General features: G+C 33.4%; 1 protein-coding gene across 4 annotated transcripts in view; it reads right to left on the bottom strand.

The window, feature by feature from the left end:
* Nucleotides 1-6910: 6910 nt before the first annotated feature.
* LOC129938805 (F-actin-monooxygenase Mical) overlaps nucleotides 6911-16120 on the bottom strand; it is a 230362-nt gene continuing 221152 nt past the window's right edge. For all 4 annotated transcript variants that reach the window (XM_056046579.1, XM_056046576.1, XM_056046577.1 and 1 more), the window contains one exon: nucleotides 6911-8069. In XM_056046579.1, the coding sequence (XP_055902554.1) occupies nucleotides 8032-8069 (38 nt within the window). In that variant the 3' untranslated portion in view covers nucleotides 6911-8031. The remainder of the gene's footprint in view (nucleotides 8070-16120) is intronic.

The raw sequence follows: 16120 nt of genomic DNA, 5'->3' as shown, positions 1-16120 counted from the left end.
ATAACTCCCAGAGATTGCGAATATGCTATTTACTTGTTTTTAGAGTTCTTCACCCCTATTATAGATTTCGTTAAGGACAACAAAATATATGACACGATGCAATATGCATTCCATAAGTCGTTTTCAACGTTTGTCACTCGTTTTGTTGTTGTGTGTAAAACGCTTTCATTCAGCATTCTGTAAGACGAAAACGACGACAATGTAAAAAAACGACGGTATCTCTCGTTTGAAAATTTGCTCACGACGATGAAATGGAAGTTCGCAAAACTGTAAGTTTTCTTGTTAAATAATTTATTTTATGGAATTTATTAGTGTTTTATTTTTCGATAAATAACAACATAATGTTTGTTCACATTTGTAGTTGAAATTAACAAATCAGAATCAGTTCCAGGCCCTCGTTAAGCTGATGGAGGGCAACGAGCACTTAGCTTGGTGTTTTTTTTGAAGGGAATCAACAAAATTGACATAAAAAAGGAATGGATTTCCATAGTCCTCCAGTAAGATATGGAGATGGTTGGCTAAAGGTTTAATCGCCTATTTCATCAATATAACACATATTTTATTGTTTGCTTTAATCATGTTTGGGCCGACTTTAGGTGCAAAGTGAAGATGAAAATAATAAACAATTCAAAATAAAAGCAACTGGAGGAGGTCCAAACCAATTGCAAATTTTATCTCCGCTGGAAGATGCTGTAGCACATTTGCTTAAATACAAACAGTGGTCAAACCTAAACGGAAATCCAATTGGTGTATCCCAGCCCAATTTACTTCCAAATACTTTGACGACTACATCCGGACATACATCAACACGAACTCAGGCTACAGATGCAGACGCAAAGCTTTAAACTCCCACTTTTTCATCATCATCACTATCACTACTCGTGTTGTAATACATTTCTACACTTTTATTTACTTGAGCAAAAAAAGATCGGCTAGGTTATTCTAAAAGCCACAGCTAAACAGGTCTTAACAGTGCCATGTATATTTTGTCTAAGGCTGATGTTTCGCTAGCTAGATTACCTGTTGTCAATGTAAAGAAGCAAGAATTTAAATGTTATGGTCTTTTTATTTTATTATTTGATATTTGCAAGCTGATCATTGATTACGGTGGGATGCCGATTGACATAAAGTTTTACGTTCAAAAACAACTTTTGCTATTATTTGCGTTTATGAACGTGCTACCAGAGAGAAAAAAACTACTAGTTTTTTCTCTCTGGTGCTACAGGGATGATCGCAAATCAGCTCTGCAGTGACGCGTTTGTGAATTTACACTAATATAATATGATGTATGTATATTAATGAAATTTAGAGCAGGTGTTTTGTTTGGCATAAGCATTGGGCGCATTCACTAAGCTAGTGGCTACATACATAGTTGAAATTTAACTAGCTTTGTGAATGTAAAATTGCACTACAAAGCTAGTCAATCCGGAACTGTCATATTAATGACATATACATACATATGAATATATAAAATAAGAAGCATTTGTGTTTTCAGAACTTTAAATAGTTTTTTTTGTTTATTTTTAAATTCAATAAAACCAATAGAAGATATAATATGATTGATTTAAATTCGTATTTAAATACCAAAAGATTCATTTGATTTTGAATTCTTGGGTCCTTACCGAGCAGCTGACTGTGAAACGTCAAAACCAGTGTGCACTAATTTTGTAGCGGAAATTTTTACACTACGTCGGAGGGGAAATTTCAACTACTTTTGTAGTTAGATTTAGCCAATCAGAATCCCTTTTGTAGCCACTAGCTTTGTGAATGCGACCATTAAGAATAGATAGAATCACTAAATATATTTGGTGTTTTTTCTTAGGGAGAGAGATATGTTAGCATAATTACCATAACATTTTCCAATGAACTGATATTACGATAATAATAAAATATGCTTAAAAGCTTAAAGCTAGTGACTACGTAGTCAAAATTCAACTAGCTTTGTGAATGCAAACCTACACTACAAAGCTAGTCAATCTGGAACTGTCATGTTATTGGCAAATGCTAATATACCTTTAACTTATCTTTAGTGTTTTTAAATTCAATAAAATCAAATTTAAGACACAATTGAAATGATTTATATTTGTATTTAAATACTGAACGATTTATTTCAGCAGCTGATTCTGAAACGTCAAACGTCATTCTCCACTAACTTTGTAGCCGAATTTTTTCAGCTACATTTTTCTTTACTACGTACCACTAGCTTTGTGAATGCGACCAATGTTCCAGAAGCAAAAAAATTCTATTAAAATAACTAAATACAAAGAGTGGTTGTTTTGTTCGACAAGGACAAATGAATGTTCTTCAAGGTAAAAAACTTGTTCCAATGTCTAAGGCTATTTTCCAATGCTCTGATCTAATGAAATCAAAATCAAAGCTATACCACTTTCTAAGAAAAGTTATTTTAATTTTAATTTTTGAAAGATTATTGTGTTTACAATACAACTGCTGAAATGTGTCTGATGGTGTTTTTTTTTATTGTTTTGTTTGTGGTGTTAGTTTGGTAGGCTTAGGCACCTAACTTACTCCTATGATATGAAAAATACAATTTTAATTTCATTAAAATAAAATAACTCATTGTTGTACAGCCAAACTGTTTTAAATTTTTGATATATCAAAATAATAACGGTGATTTTAATAACCCATTTGTAATTGTACGTAACATACCCGTTCCTCAATCTCAATTACAAATCAATCAAAAACTCGAAAAATTACTTGCTTACTTATTTCATTTCAAATTCAGAACATTACTTTACAACCCTCTACTTCAAGTTCATAGAACAAAAACTGCCAAATCATTATTGGCTGCGTTCAATCTCGCGTTGGATTGGATAGGGTATCATGGATAGGTGGATTTTAAGATACCTTGTTGAACGAGTTGAATAGCTATATTGAGATAATTGTAAGAAAATAAAAACAATTTTCAGCTTCAGAAATCTCCGTTTTTAGACGATTTACGTTTAACAGAAAACTATCATCCTATTATGAAGTGACAATACCTAGATATAGATAGATATAGAAGGCAAATAGCTTCTTCATCGTCTAGTACGTACAGAACATCCTTAAATACAACTTCAACTAACATTTTGTATCCACCATTACCACCAAATAAATACAAAAGGCTGAAATCAATTTTCAAGTTTCTTGAAATTCAACCATGTGTTGAATCAGCTGTTCTGTCAGATACCTACATACCCCAGACATACTTGGATACCTTTGGATTCCTTTTTTGACATCTCAGCTTTTTTGATCAGCTGTTATTTTTCACGTAAAACACTGACAAAAAGGTATCTGGATAGCCTTTCTGTCTGAGATTGAACGCAGTCACTGTCTACAAAACACTCCTCATGCAAGCAACAAGTACATCACGATTTTTATTTTGTATTCTAAAGAAATATTATTTATTTCTTTTCCAATTTGACAAGCATACCTTTTACAGAAAGCATTAAATGATGTTATGTAGAAAATAAATAAATTAGAGTAATAAAGTTCAGCTTTCAGTTGTATGAAAAAACATGCTCAACTTTTGCCTTACTTTCCAGTCAACTTTCCATTAAAGTTGCCTTCATTTTTTTGGCAGCTGGCCAATCTGATACGAAAAACTTGCCTTACTTTCAAGTCCCTTATGTCGTCTGAACCTGACCAATGGATATGCTTTGATTAAAAATATTCTAGTTCCTGTTGATTATCATTCGATCATTAAAATTGGATTCTCAAGGTTAAGATCTCTAAAGAAGTAGATTCTACGAAAAAGATGTTAAAACTATTCCTTTCAAATATAAATATACGCTACAATTATTTTGTACTCTTTGTGAATGTAATGGCGTCTCTCCATTACTTGAGGATTCTCAGAAACCCGACAATTTCTTTTATGAGCATACCCATCGAGTGAGAAATATGCTTTGTTGCTGAAGAAAATTTTGTTCGAAAAATCGCCGTCCACCGCCGGTTGTGCAAGAACCCATTCCACGTATCTTCGTCGATGTAAATGGTCGAATGGTTTCAGTTGTTGTGTGTGCTTTATACGGATGTAGGTGTAGATCCAAATGCAAAAGACACCATAATGTGCCAGACCTGGGACCAGAATTTGGATCGTATATATGCGATACTTTTGCAAAAGTATTGAAGGAAAACAATGCCACCGCACCAAATCTGGATAATGATGTAAGCATCCCAACTGACGACGAAGCTACCAACAAGTAAACCTGAGAGAAAAACATATAAAACGAAATTCCATCCAGCTCAGATGAAACGGAATCACCTAAGCCTGGACAAAAACAAAGAAAACAAGAGGAACAAAAAAGGTCACGGCACCAACTGAGGATGTCCAACCTAAAGCCAACCAACCACCAAGCCCTACATCAACACCAATCCTGCCTAGACCAACAACTAACATATTCACAACGGGGCAAACAACAAACAAGAACACCAGGACCACCATTATAAGCGCAGGGACCAAAGCAGCCTTTCACGACATCAAGGATTTCCTTCGTGACCGGAAAATTAAGTTTAACTCATTTACACCCCGTGATGAAAGGAAGAACCTGCTGTTACTCAAGGGCATTTACAGCTCCTCGAAGCCATCGAAGTTGAGGACGAACTGAGGATCGAAGGTCTCCCGGTTATCAAAGTTTCACAATACAAATCAAAGAAGCTGCAGGGTAAAACCTACAATAACTTTGGACGCGAACACGTCCGCGTAAAGTGCAAGGATAAACATGGACCTGGCCAATGCAAGCGGCCGAAAACACAGCGACTGATGTTTGGTGTGCTAACTGCCAGAAGACGGGTCATCCAGGTAGCCACAAGGGCTTTCCAGCTCTTATAGTACAACGAAAGGCAAAAAACAAACTTGAGACAAAAAGAAGGCGCACCGGCTGTTCGCTGCCCGATCAGCATGCATAACGACTCGTCCAAACGTTAGCTACGCTAATGTGGCGAAGGGTCCAATCACTCGACCAAACATTAGCAACACTAAAGTGGCAAAGAGTCCAGCAACGACTTCATTCATACAAGCTACTATGACCCCATTGAAGACCATTCCAAACAAAACGAAACTAACTCAATCGATGAACCTTAACTACTAAGTTCAACGAATTTTTGTGCAGGAATCTGCTCACCATCATGGAGAAGGCCAAAAGCACTGTCCCAGCAAACTACACCAATCTGATTGAAGCAGAAAAGTTCATGACTTTTGCCACTTTCATCTTCCAGATATGCAATTGAAGAAGCTCCGCATCCTGACGTATAATGTGAATTCATTGTACAGCTTGGGAAGAAGGACATCATTCAACATATTTATGAAGAACAACGAGCCGGATATCGCCCTCATCAGTGAAACTAACGTAGCCCGCAGAAACAACATCGATGTCGTCGGATACAAGACCTTCCGACAGGATAAATCCCAGAGTCGTAGAGGAACAGCCATATTCGTGAGGGACAATATATCCTACAGAACCAGCGAAGAAAACATCGAAGCTTGGACCGTTCCTCTACAGGCTGATGGCATCTGACCAGCCAGTGCCAACGGATTGTGAGAAATTGCAGTTTGCGGGATTCACTTACCTATTAGTCCTCCATGTTTCCTACAATCGCAGCCCGAAGAGTAGAAGGGCACATAAGCAGACTTTATTAGTACTACCAGAAGTGGGGAATAAGGATAAATACCTCCAAATCGGAACTGGTATGCTTCCGGAGACCCGTCACCAACAACAGCATCTGTAGATCGGCAGCAGTGACCCGAAACCTTGTTCTGACGATGACGTTCCCGGATGGATAAGGGATTAAAGCCAAGAAGAACGCCAAACACCTGGGAATACACTTCTATGAGCTGCTGCGCTTCAAATTTAACAAAAAACAAACCTCGCACTCCATCGAGTTCATCCTCTCTTGAAGAAGAAAACTGGATTAAGTAAACCAACGAAAATGTTGATATATAATCAACTGCTAAGACCGGTTATCACCTACGGTTTTCCGATATGGTTGACCATATCAAAAACTGCAAATGGAAAGACTTAAAGTCTTCGAGAGGAAGATACTAAGTCTACTACCGATCTGTCGACCGTCAACGACAGAAGCACTACAGTAATCGTAGAGTCTACGAAGAAGCTGAAATCAAGCCACTTGACCAGTTCCTTGCACAGATAGCAAGGAAGATAATCACCAAAGTCGGCAGCCACCCTAACCAATTAATGAGAAGGATGACCAATCAGGAACGACACCCGACAAACTCCCCACTGACGACGACGACGTGTCCTTTTATGCTGGCCTGGAGTCAATATACTAACGCCGCCGAACGCCGCCACACCCAAATAACATCCATCAGGACAACCGGGACTGAACAACCCGAGATGAACCTCGCCAACGACACTCTTTTTTTAGCCATCGACTTCATGTTAAACTCATGTTAATTTTTATAATTCATCAGTTTATAAAGTTAGGCCCCCTTTATTCCAACAACTTTTTAATTTAAGATAAAAAAATGGTAGGATACAGTCCATTATGATTTGTTATCGACACATCATCTCCGCATTAACTTAAGTAAAAAATAAATTGAATTAAAATTGCAATTTTATCACTTTTCATTTTCTAATCACGCTTTGGTTCATTTCGCATTTTTTGCCCACTTTGTTTTTGGGAAATCTTGGCTTTAATATTCGGCTAAAAAGCTACCCGCATCGACAGTAAAATGAATGTTTCCGCTAATTTTATATCGTGTATTAAAATTTTGAATTATATTTCTTAACTCAATGAAAGAATGTAATTTTTTAAAAATCATCAAATTTGTCATCGAAAGGAGACTTTTTAGGTTCTTACCACAAGAAACTCAACACTTTAGTTGAATCAAATAAATATACTTACCATAAATCTGTCAGTTTACTTTACCATGTAGATTAATATAAAAATAAAATTCTTGTAGCTTTATATAAATATAAATTTTATTAATTTTTATATCTCACAAATACAAAGGGTTCCTTACTTTCGATTTTATCTTACACATTCAATATTTTCTTTCCTTCACTTGTTTTTGTTTGTTTTGTTTTTGCGACGATGACGATTTTATTTATTTCTTTGTTTTTTTCTTGTGTAGTCTATTTTGTAAAATGTTTTTATTAATTTAATAACTAGTGTCTAGTGTAGTAGAATAAAGCAAAAAATATAATTCACAAACAAAAAAAGAAAACTCAAAAAATAAAAACTTAATTTATATCAGCAACAAAACTTTATTAATTGAAAATATAATTAATAATAATATATTTAAAATAGTGTCCATTTTTATTTTATTTTTAAATTATAATATAATATATAAACATTACTTTAACTTAGAAAACAAAAATATTATAACTCAATAATAATAAAATAAAAAAAATATTCAAACTAAAATCAAACTAGAAATAAAAATAAAATTAAAATAATTCAATAAATTTAACAATGTAAATTTTAAATAATATTTAATATTTAAAATAATGTAAATCGCAGATTTTTTTTCTCGGATTTTTAAATAAAACCCATAATAATATAATTTGTTTTTAATTTATTTATGAATAATTGATTTTGTTTTTGTTTTTTTTTTTTTGAAATAGTCCTTAAGCAAAAATTGTCTTATTTTTTGATCGTGTTGTATACAACAATTGTAGTTTGTATGTATGTGTATATAAACGGCATTTATTGTTATGTATTTTTAAGTCTAAAATATTTAATAACTTTTGTTGTTGTTGTTGAAATTTTATAATTCCATTTTTTTTTGTTTATAATAAATGTTAAAATAATTGCTTCGATAGTTTTAGTTATACAAAATGAAGACAAGAAATGTCGCAGAATAAAATAAATATTTTCGTAACTTTTTTCTTTTTTAAGCTAATTTAGCAGCAGTTTTATTTTTGTTTTTTTTTTTTTGGCAAATATTTATGTCATTTTTTTTTTGTTTTAAAATATCAATTATTATGTGTTAGTTTTTGTTTGTAATTAATTTTAATATTGTATAATTATTATTTTAATTATTTTAATAGACGTAGAATCGACATAAAAATTTCATACGTAATTATATTCCATGGAAAGCTGTTTCAAATCTGAAGGAATAAAAAAGAACAATTTTTAATATTTTTTAATTCTACTGATTTTTATTTTTTTAAAGAAGTCTTTTGTTAAACTAAAAGAGCATGTAACTAAAAAAAGATTGTGTAATTGGAAAGCTTATTAGTAGAGAGTCTAGAAAGTTAGTTTACAAGTAAAAGGTTAGTATTACAAATTTTTAAGAAAAGATAGAAAGAAAAAGTGCTACAGAAAAGTATATTAAGTGTTATGTAAATGGAAAGTCAACTTAACAAATATTAAAACTAATAAATTTAATAGAGATTAATTTCAAATGATAGGTAGCTTAATAATACGACATAGATGAAGTTCGGTTTAAGCATCTTGCACATGAGCTACAACCTGCGAACTGTGGATGTTCGCATACTTTGACTTTTCTTTCTATTCGCAGAAAGCGACGAATTGAATTACCCTTTGCTCCATATATTACTCAATTTATAATTTTGAGGTTAAGCTAAGCGCTAACAATGGTCGCATTCACAAAGCTAGTGGATACGTAGTCAAGGGATTCTGATTGGCTAAATCTAACTAAAAAATTAGTTGAAATTCCTCCTTCGACAAGAACTATTTTAACGTTTCACAATCTTTAATTTGATTTAATTGAATTTAAAAACACAATTAAAGTTATCAAATCAAAAATGTTTCATATTTTATATATTTGCTTTTGTCAATAATATGACAATTCCAGACAGTTCTAGTTGAATTTTGATTACGTAGCCACTAGCTTTGTGAATGCGCCCAATTTATTCGTTGCAGTGTGGATGGTATGTGGAACTCGAATAGAGTTTGACAGTTTGTAGCAACCACACTGCAATTCGTTACTATCAAATTGTTTTAACATCATTGTCTTCTTTTAGAGAACGAAATGCTAATTTTATTATCTTTACATAAGGGTCAATTGGTATCTTATAATTTAAATGTGTTTTTGTTTGAAATTTGCTTTTTGAAATGTGTAAAATCACTTGTTCGTCCATTTGTTCATTCATTGTTCGCTCTCATGTGCAAGGCCCTTAACGATTGGTAAATTTAAATAGTATAAAATTGTTCAAAATCACAAACACGCTTTAGCTTTGGCGACGTTTACGAGTTCAGCCATAGGAATTCAATGCATGCTATCACAATGGAACTTCGACCTAACGTTTCGTTTGACAATCGTAAGGAAAAGAACGTAATGTAACGTAATGTGACTCCAAAGCGAAGCTCTAGTTTAATTTTCTGAAAATTTGCTATGTATGACAGTTCAACAGCTGTAAAAAAAATGTCAATAAACAAAATATTTGGTCTTTGGAGGGATGTAATAACAGAAACATTTCAAAGCACCTTCGAAGCAGGCCCTCCGTAACGCAGACGAAGCCGGAGCTAAAGCTTGTTTGTAATTTAGCCATAAAAGCACCAGGATATGCTTTGGTAGCAATAACACTTCGTGTCACATGAATAGGTTTATTTTTTAAACCCTTAGGGATGCTGGAAAAATCAAAATGTGGAAAGAATATATTAAGTTTATATTGCAAGCAAAATTTCTGGATTAAGTTGATAAATACAAGTTTATTGGCGGTTTTCCCGAAGAAGGTCATAAAAAGTATCTATCTGTTTTTTTGTTGCACATGGATAGGGACAAGATCTAAATTATTAGAGTGTTTTAAATCAAATAAAAGGACACTCTGATTGTTTGGGAGCTAAATACGAGTATTACTTTGATAGAATTAAGAAGTATTAAGTTTTATAGCCAGCAAAATTAGAAGAAGTTCAAATGCTGTATACAACTACTTCAAGGACCCGGAGAGGTATGGAAAAAATCACTAAAGGAAGGCTAAAGAAGACCAAGTCATTTAAAAAAAAGCGGGCGTTAGTGAGAGCTGCTTCAAATTTAAGGCTTTCCATTAGTAAAATCATGGGAGATGCTGGGGTAGATCGACTGTTGCTCGGGTGATACAGAAGGCATACCATATACGACACCAAAAAATGAAGAAAAAAAACACCATGGAATGCTGCAGGGAAGAGCCCTTAATTTTGCAACAAATCAAAGTAGGTAGAATCGACCTTGGCATTCCGTCGTCTTTCGGATGAAAAAGAAAAAATTATTTGGACGAACCTGAAGGATATAGCTGCAATTTCCCCGATTTTAGAAAGGAACAAATCTATCTTAAAAAACTGCAAAGTAAAGAAGTTGGTGTAATGGTATGGGGAGCAATGTTCTATTATAGGACCGTTGACCTGGATTTTCAAAGCTCTTAAATGACGAAAATTGTTTCTGGAACGAGCTTTTCCGCAGTTTTCTGAATTATTTGGTGGACAACGCACGGACAACAAAAGCCTGGATTTAAACCTAATACCATTGGCCCCATATTCTCCTGACCTGAACATCATGGAAAAGTTGAAACTTGTGGGGATGGATTTTAAGAAAAGTCTACGAACGGTGACGGCAATACAAAAAAATCGAAGAGAATGTAAAAGCCATAAAACCGTCCTGGGCCCAAATTTGGCTCAATTATCTGACAACACTCTATGAATCTATACACCACAGGTTACTTGAAGGAATTTAGAAATCAGGAAGCAGCACACATTACTTAAAATTATTTTAATCGATTAAATGAAACCATTATTTAGCTAAACTAAAAGACATGTCGTTATTTTGTTTTTACTTTAAAGGGCCTTATTGATCGCGTACACCTAATCCGTCATCAGCCTAATTTTGCTGGGGCCATGTCGCCCCAAACTCGACCGATCGAACCAAACACATTGAAAGGAAAGAGAGCGCGTATACTACTGAAAGCGGCATCGTCCTATGACGCCTGATAGTAACCGATCAACCGACATAACCCAAACGTGTTGGATTTTTCGTCAGTTGTCGGGTCAATTCATTCCATCAAGTTCACGAAAAAAGAGCTGAAAGATCTGGTGCTGCGGAAAAAACAAAAAGTCTTATTGCGCTTACTACGACTCGTTTTTATTTTTAGCAAAACAAATTAAATAGGGAGTCCCAGCCAAGAAGATGATACGGAACCGCAACCGGTTTCAGATATTTAGAACATCAGCCATAGGTATCATAGCCTGCTTCCCCGCCGTTATCGCAGCCGGGAACCTCAACAGAAACCCCACCCAAGTCACAACAACATAAAAAACCCTATCAAAAATCGGTGCGCATATCTCAAAATCAACGTTTTACTTCTCAATGATTTGGAATGTTTATGAAAAGAAACAATTATTGTAACTTCGATCAAGAATATCTTTAGATTGAAACATTTGATGGGTTGTAATTTCAAATCTTCAGTTGTTTTCTTTGCATAAATATTTCTTCGTCTTATCCATTGGCACATTAAATGACGGTATGAATTTCGAAAATATAGATTTCTTTGAAATCTTCCATTAAAAAAAATATTATTTTTACATCCAAGCCTCACAGATTCGGACTCCAGACCGATATCGTCCGCGGTCGGAGGCTGTGTATGCAGTCGAACGTCCGGGTCGATCGTCCAAATTGTTCCGACCCGATATCGGCCGAGAATTCGGTTTTAATGTACGCGAGCCGTTACAGATAAATTTAGAACTTGTCCCTATTCATGTGACACGAAGGTATGTACCAACTCATTTCTAAGATCTGAACGCATGAAAAAATGATAAATGAATGGTGCCTTGACCTAATGCACTCCATCTACAAAAAAGGGGCCGCTCTGACAAGTGTCAACTACAGAACAATTATACTACAAGACTTAGAAATAAACTTCTGTCGGCTATATTGTGTGAAGGCTTACAAAATGTCGATATTCTCTCTCTATGTGTTAGACTAGGAAAGTCAACCATCGGTAATACCTTCACACTCCGACATAGGACCTCTTTTTCTATTTTAGAATCTTTAGAATCAATTTAATTTAATTTAAGACAGCGTTTGATGTTGTGAAAGTAAGAAGACAAGATAATTCTTTCACACGATTTTTTTGTTAACTGGGGTTAACGCTCAAAACCTGTTTTATGCAGATCGAAAAAAAAACACTGCAAGTATAATCTAGAACTAGAAAGAATTTGCAGAACAAAGTGAGCTCTGGGTGGTGCATTCGCACATATATTGAATCGAATTTAAAAACAAAACCCGAAGCTATCAATAAGGAAGAAAAAATGAACTACTACTATCAAGACATTGTGCCCTAGCGTTCAAAAATTTCATAATCAAAGTGATTTAAAAAACAATAAGAACGATCTTAATTTGAAAATCTTATTGCAGTAAAGCGCGTTTCGGGAAGAAACATTAAAAAAATATCTTACAAAAAAGGAAATAATTATAGGAAATCTCTAAAGTATTTCCCACTAATTTGCCCTGGAAAAAATAATAAATAACAAATTAAGAATGGAACTGTATTTTTGTAAAATAGAATTATTTATCAGTTAAAATTGTTGTTAATCCTGTAACACATAGTCGTTGCACATTTATTTTAAAAAGCATAATCGCATCTTTCCATATAAACTAACAACCTTGAAAAATGTCTTGAAAAGTTTGGAATACCACACATTTGTTTTATTTTTAACCTTAAGATGTTCTTGTCTTTGCCCACTTTATTTAAAGTTCACCCTAGACATATTCCGTGATTTAAAATCAAGTAATTTTGATTGGCCTTCCATTAAGTGTAATGTGTTATGAAGATTATATTCTTTCTACAACTTTTAGGAGTGCTTCGGCTTCTCTTCCTCATCGACAAAACAACAATTTCGATGCTTAGAGACCGAATTTAGTTTACAGCACATGTTTTTAATTTAATTTAAAAAATTGGCCGACACAAAAATAATAGCAAAAACTCATAGTGCTTCCAGCAACATCCTTAACTATCATCTCTGTATATTTGGGATGGAACTTAAAATTCCTTGATCCTATGACATGATTTTTTCCATCTTATCTGAACAAATTTGTCTTTGTTTTTCTAAGCTGACGATCAAAAAACTCTGAATTCGATCCCAAATACACGGAGTTAAGAATTTTGACGAGTTTTTGTCATCGTTTCTATTATTTTGTCCATCACTGTATTTTCATTTAACTGAAAACCGACCTGTATTTCCCTATAAGTTATTTAATCTTTAGATAATTCCATTGTCAAAAAATGGAAAAAATATAAGTACACTTTCACTAACGTGCAATTTACAACTCATTCTGTTGTGGCATTTTATGTGCAAATTGAAGGTTTTTTTTTTTTGAAGTAATGTCTCAAGTTTGAAGTTCTTTTAGCTAAAACACTTTAGAAAACAGAAGAGTTAGGGTCCGGCCAAGCGATGAGCGACGCAAAAAAATTGAAACACATCGTATAAAGGTGGCCACATACTCGTAAATCCTAAGAAGACGTCGCTCTGCAATCAAATCTGTTTTAATTTTCAAGCGATCGCTGAGCGACGTAGAAAAAAATGTGTACAATAAACACTTAAAGTTTAATTACAGCTGTCCAAAGCCGCCCAGTGATTATGTCACCGATAAAGAGTGGGAAAAATTTGGACAGATTTGTAATTACTTTGATTTGTAATCTTTAATTACAAATTGTGTTTTTTGTAAATGTCCGAAATCCCAAAAATATTGCGCAAGCTCATTTCTTGTATTCAACGCATTGCTTAAGCTTCTGTTATAACCGGACTGTTCTTCTTGGGTGGTTGCATTTGTTTGAGCTAAGTCAATAGCCATTTCTGCAGACACTTGTATATAATCGAACTTTTCCAAGAGTAAATCAAAAGATGGTACTGACATACGACAATATTGCCAAAATCGTTTTGGAAATCTGCAAAGATTTAGATATATTTCAGTATAATTTTCCCTTTCACGATATATTGGGTTGTACACCGAATCTACGTATTTTCGGTCTTGTTACAGATCTATAAATATGAACGCGACTTTCAACTAGTAAGTTATGAAGAACCTCACATGACGATGGCAATTTTCCAACTAATCGCTCAGCCACGCGACATGTCGTTTAGTAAATGACCACCAATCGCTCAGATTGATCGCTCAGCGACTCTTCTTTCGGTCGTTCGTCGCTCATTGCCTGGCCGAAGTCGTAGAAAAACGAAAATCCAGATTAAAAAATACTCTGCAACAAACAAATTAAAAATGTAACAGCTTGACAAGCTTTCCTTCCTGGAAAGAAAATTCCTCTTTCCCAGTGGGTTTTAATGACTTTAATTTTAATCTGACTTGAAAATGAACATATCACGTGAGGCTTTTGAGAATTACACTTTTTAAAATTTGAAAAAAAAACACTACAATCTTTTTCTATAATATTCAGTTGATTTGTCAAATTGAAAATTTTGACATTTCTCGACGTTTCAAGATCCCTAGAGTCGAAATAAAAGATTTTTAAAAAGATGTCTGTGCGTGCGTGTGTACGTACGTTCGTACGTCCGTGCGTTCGCGACCTTTTTTGCGACCTGAAAAAAAATGTGTCACCTCCAAAACTTTAAGACTTAAATATAATTTCATCTCCAAAACAATTTTGTGCAACGAAGAATAATGTTTTTGACATCTGATAAAATTTTGAGAAAAATCGAATTAACAGTTTTTTTTACAAAAAATAAAAACCTAAACTAAAATTAATAAAAGTTGGTAAAAATTGGTTTTAGACTCAAATATCTTTTCAAAACTTTGAGGTAATAGCTTCTCATAATTTTTACTTATAAGAAATATTGTTTTCAACATTAGGACAAGTTTTAAAAAAATCGAATTGACAGTTTTTGTACAAAAAATTAAAAACATACAGAAAATTAACAAAAGATGGTAAAAATTGATCTTCGACTCAAATATCTTTTCAAAAATTTGAAATATTGGTTTCAAACTAATTTTATCAACATCCGAGAAAATTTTGAAAAAAATCGAATTTACAGGTTTTTTACAAAAAATAAAAACAATACTAAAACTTGGTAAAAATTTACTTTCGACTCAAATAGCTTTTCAAAAATTAAAAATATTGACTTCTAACTTATTTTATTTCACAGAAAAAAATGTTTATATAAAATTCCAAAATTCCGTTTTTTCATAAGAAATTGAATCTACAAAAAATAGTACGCAAATTTGGTAAAAATTGATACGAGCACATATAGACAAACTTTTAAGCAAGACAAATCGACAGACGGGATTGGAAGTTATCAGTGTGGGTCGCATCCCACCCTCTTTTTAGTATATCATATAATATTTGAAGAAGCTTCAAAAGTTGTTAGATTTTACCTATCTTACAAAACTCTAAAAGAAACGATTAACCATTTATGCTAAAACGGCTACAAACAGAAAAAGGCAAAACGATTTAAAAGTTAGTTTTGCTTTTGCAATGAATCAATTGTCTACACAATTCTATTATATCAAGTTTTTGTAATATATTAAGAAAAATTAAAGAATGTTGTAAACGGGTATTTTTGAAACTTCGACAAATGAATAAAACTGAAGTTTGGTTTTGAAATCAGCACAAAAATTTAACCCGAAACGTATTTATCAAAAATATAAATAGATTAAATTGAAGGTTTGCTCAAAATTTCATATAGAGTCAATCAAAGACTCATAACTAGGTCTAGGATTTCCATGCAAATGCATATTTTTTGACAAACTTTAGAAGCAAGCAAATTATCTTTACGAATTATTAATTTTCCTTTAAAATGGCATTCAATCGCAAGCGCATATTTTTGCGTATTTGATTTAAATGCATATTTTGATAACCTGGCTACAAGCAGTTGCCTATTACGCAAAGAACGCACTATGATGAGTTTGAGGAAGTGGTTAATAATTTCAATGATTCTAATGATGCTGTTGCAATTAAAAATGCAAAAGAGATATTGAACCAGCTTTTACTTAAAATCCAAATAATATTCTTAAGCTCTAACTACAGGTTTCCTTATGATACCATAACAAAGCTTAAGGGAAGGGACTCATTAAAAAATCGAATTGATTTAGTTGCTGCTGTTAAGGATCTCTTGGTCCAGGCATACGAACGAAGCTTGAGAATTTTCTAGTACAAAATGAAGGTTTTTCAACAATGAAAAATATATGAGTTGCAGTTATGAAAATTATTTGAGA

The sequence above is a fragment of the Eupeodes corollae genome, chromosome 1 (assembly GCF_945859685.1).
Source record: "Eupeodes corollae chromosome 1, idEupCoro1.1, whole genome shotgun sequence".
Lineage (NCBI taxonomy): Eukaryota > Metazoa > Arthropoda > Insecta > Diptera > Syrphidae > Eupeodes > Eupeodes corollae.
This window is presented reverse-complemented; position numbering and strand designations above follow the sequence as displayed.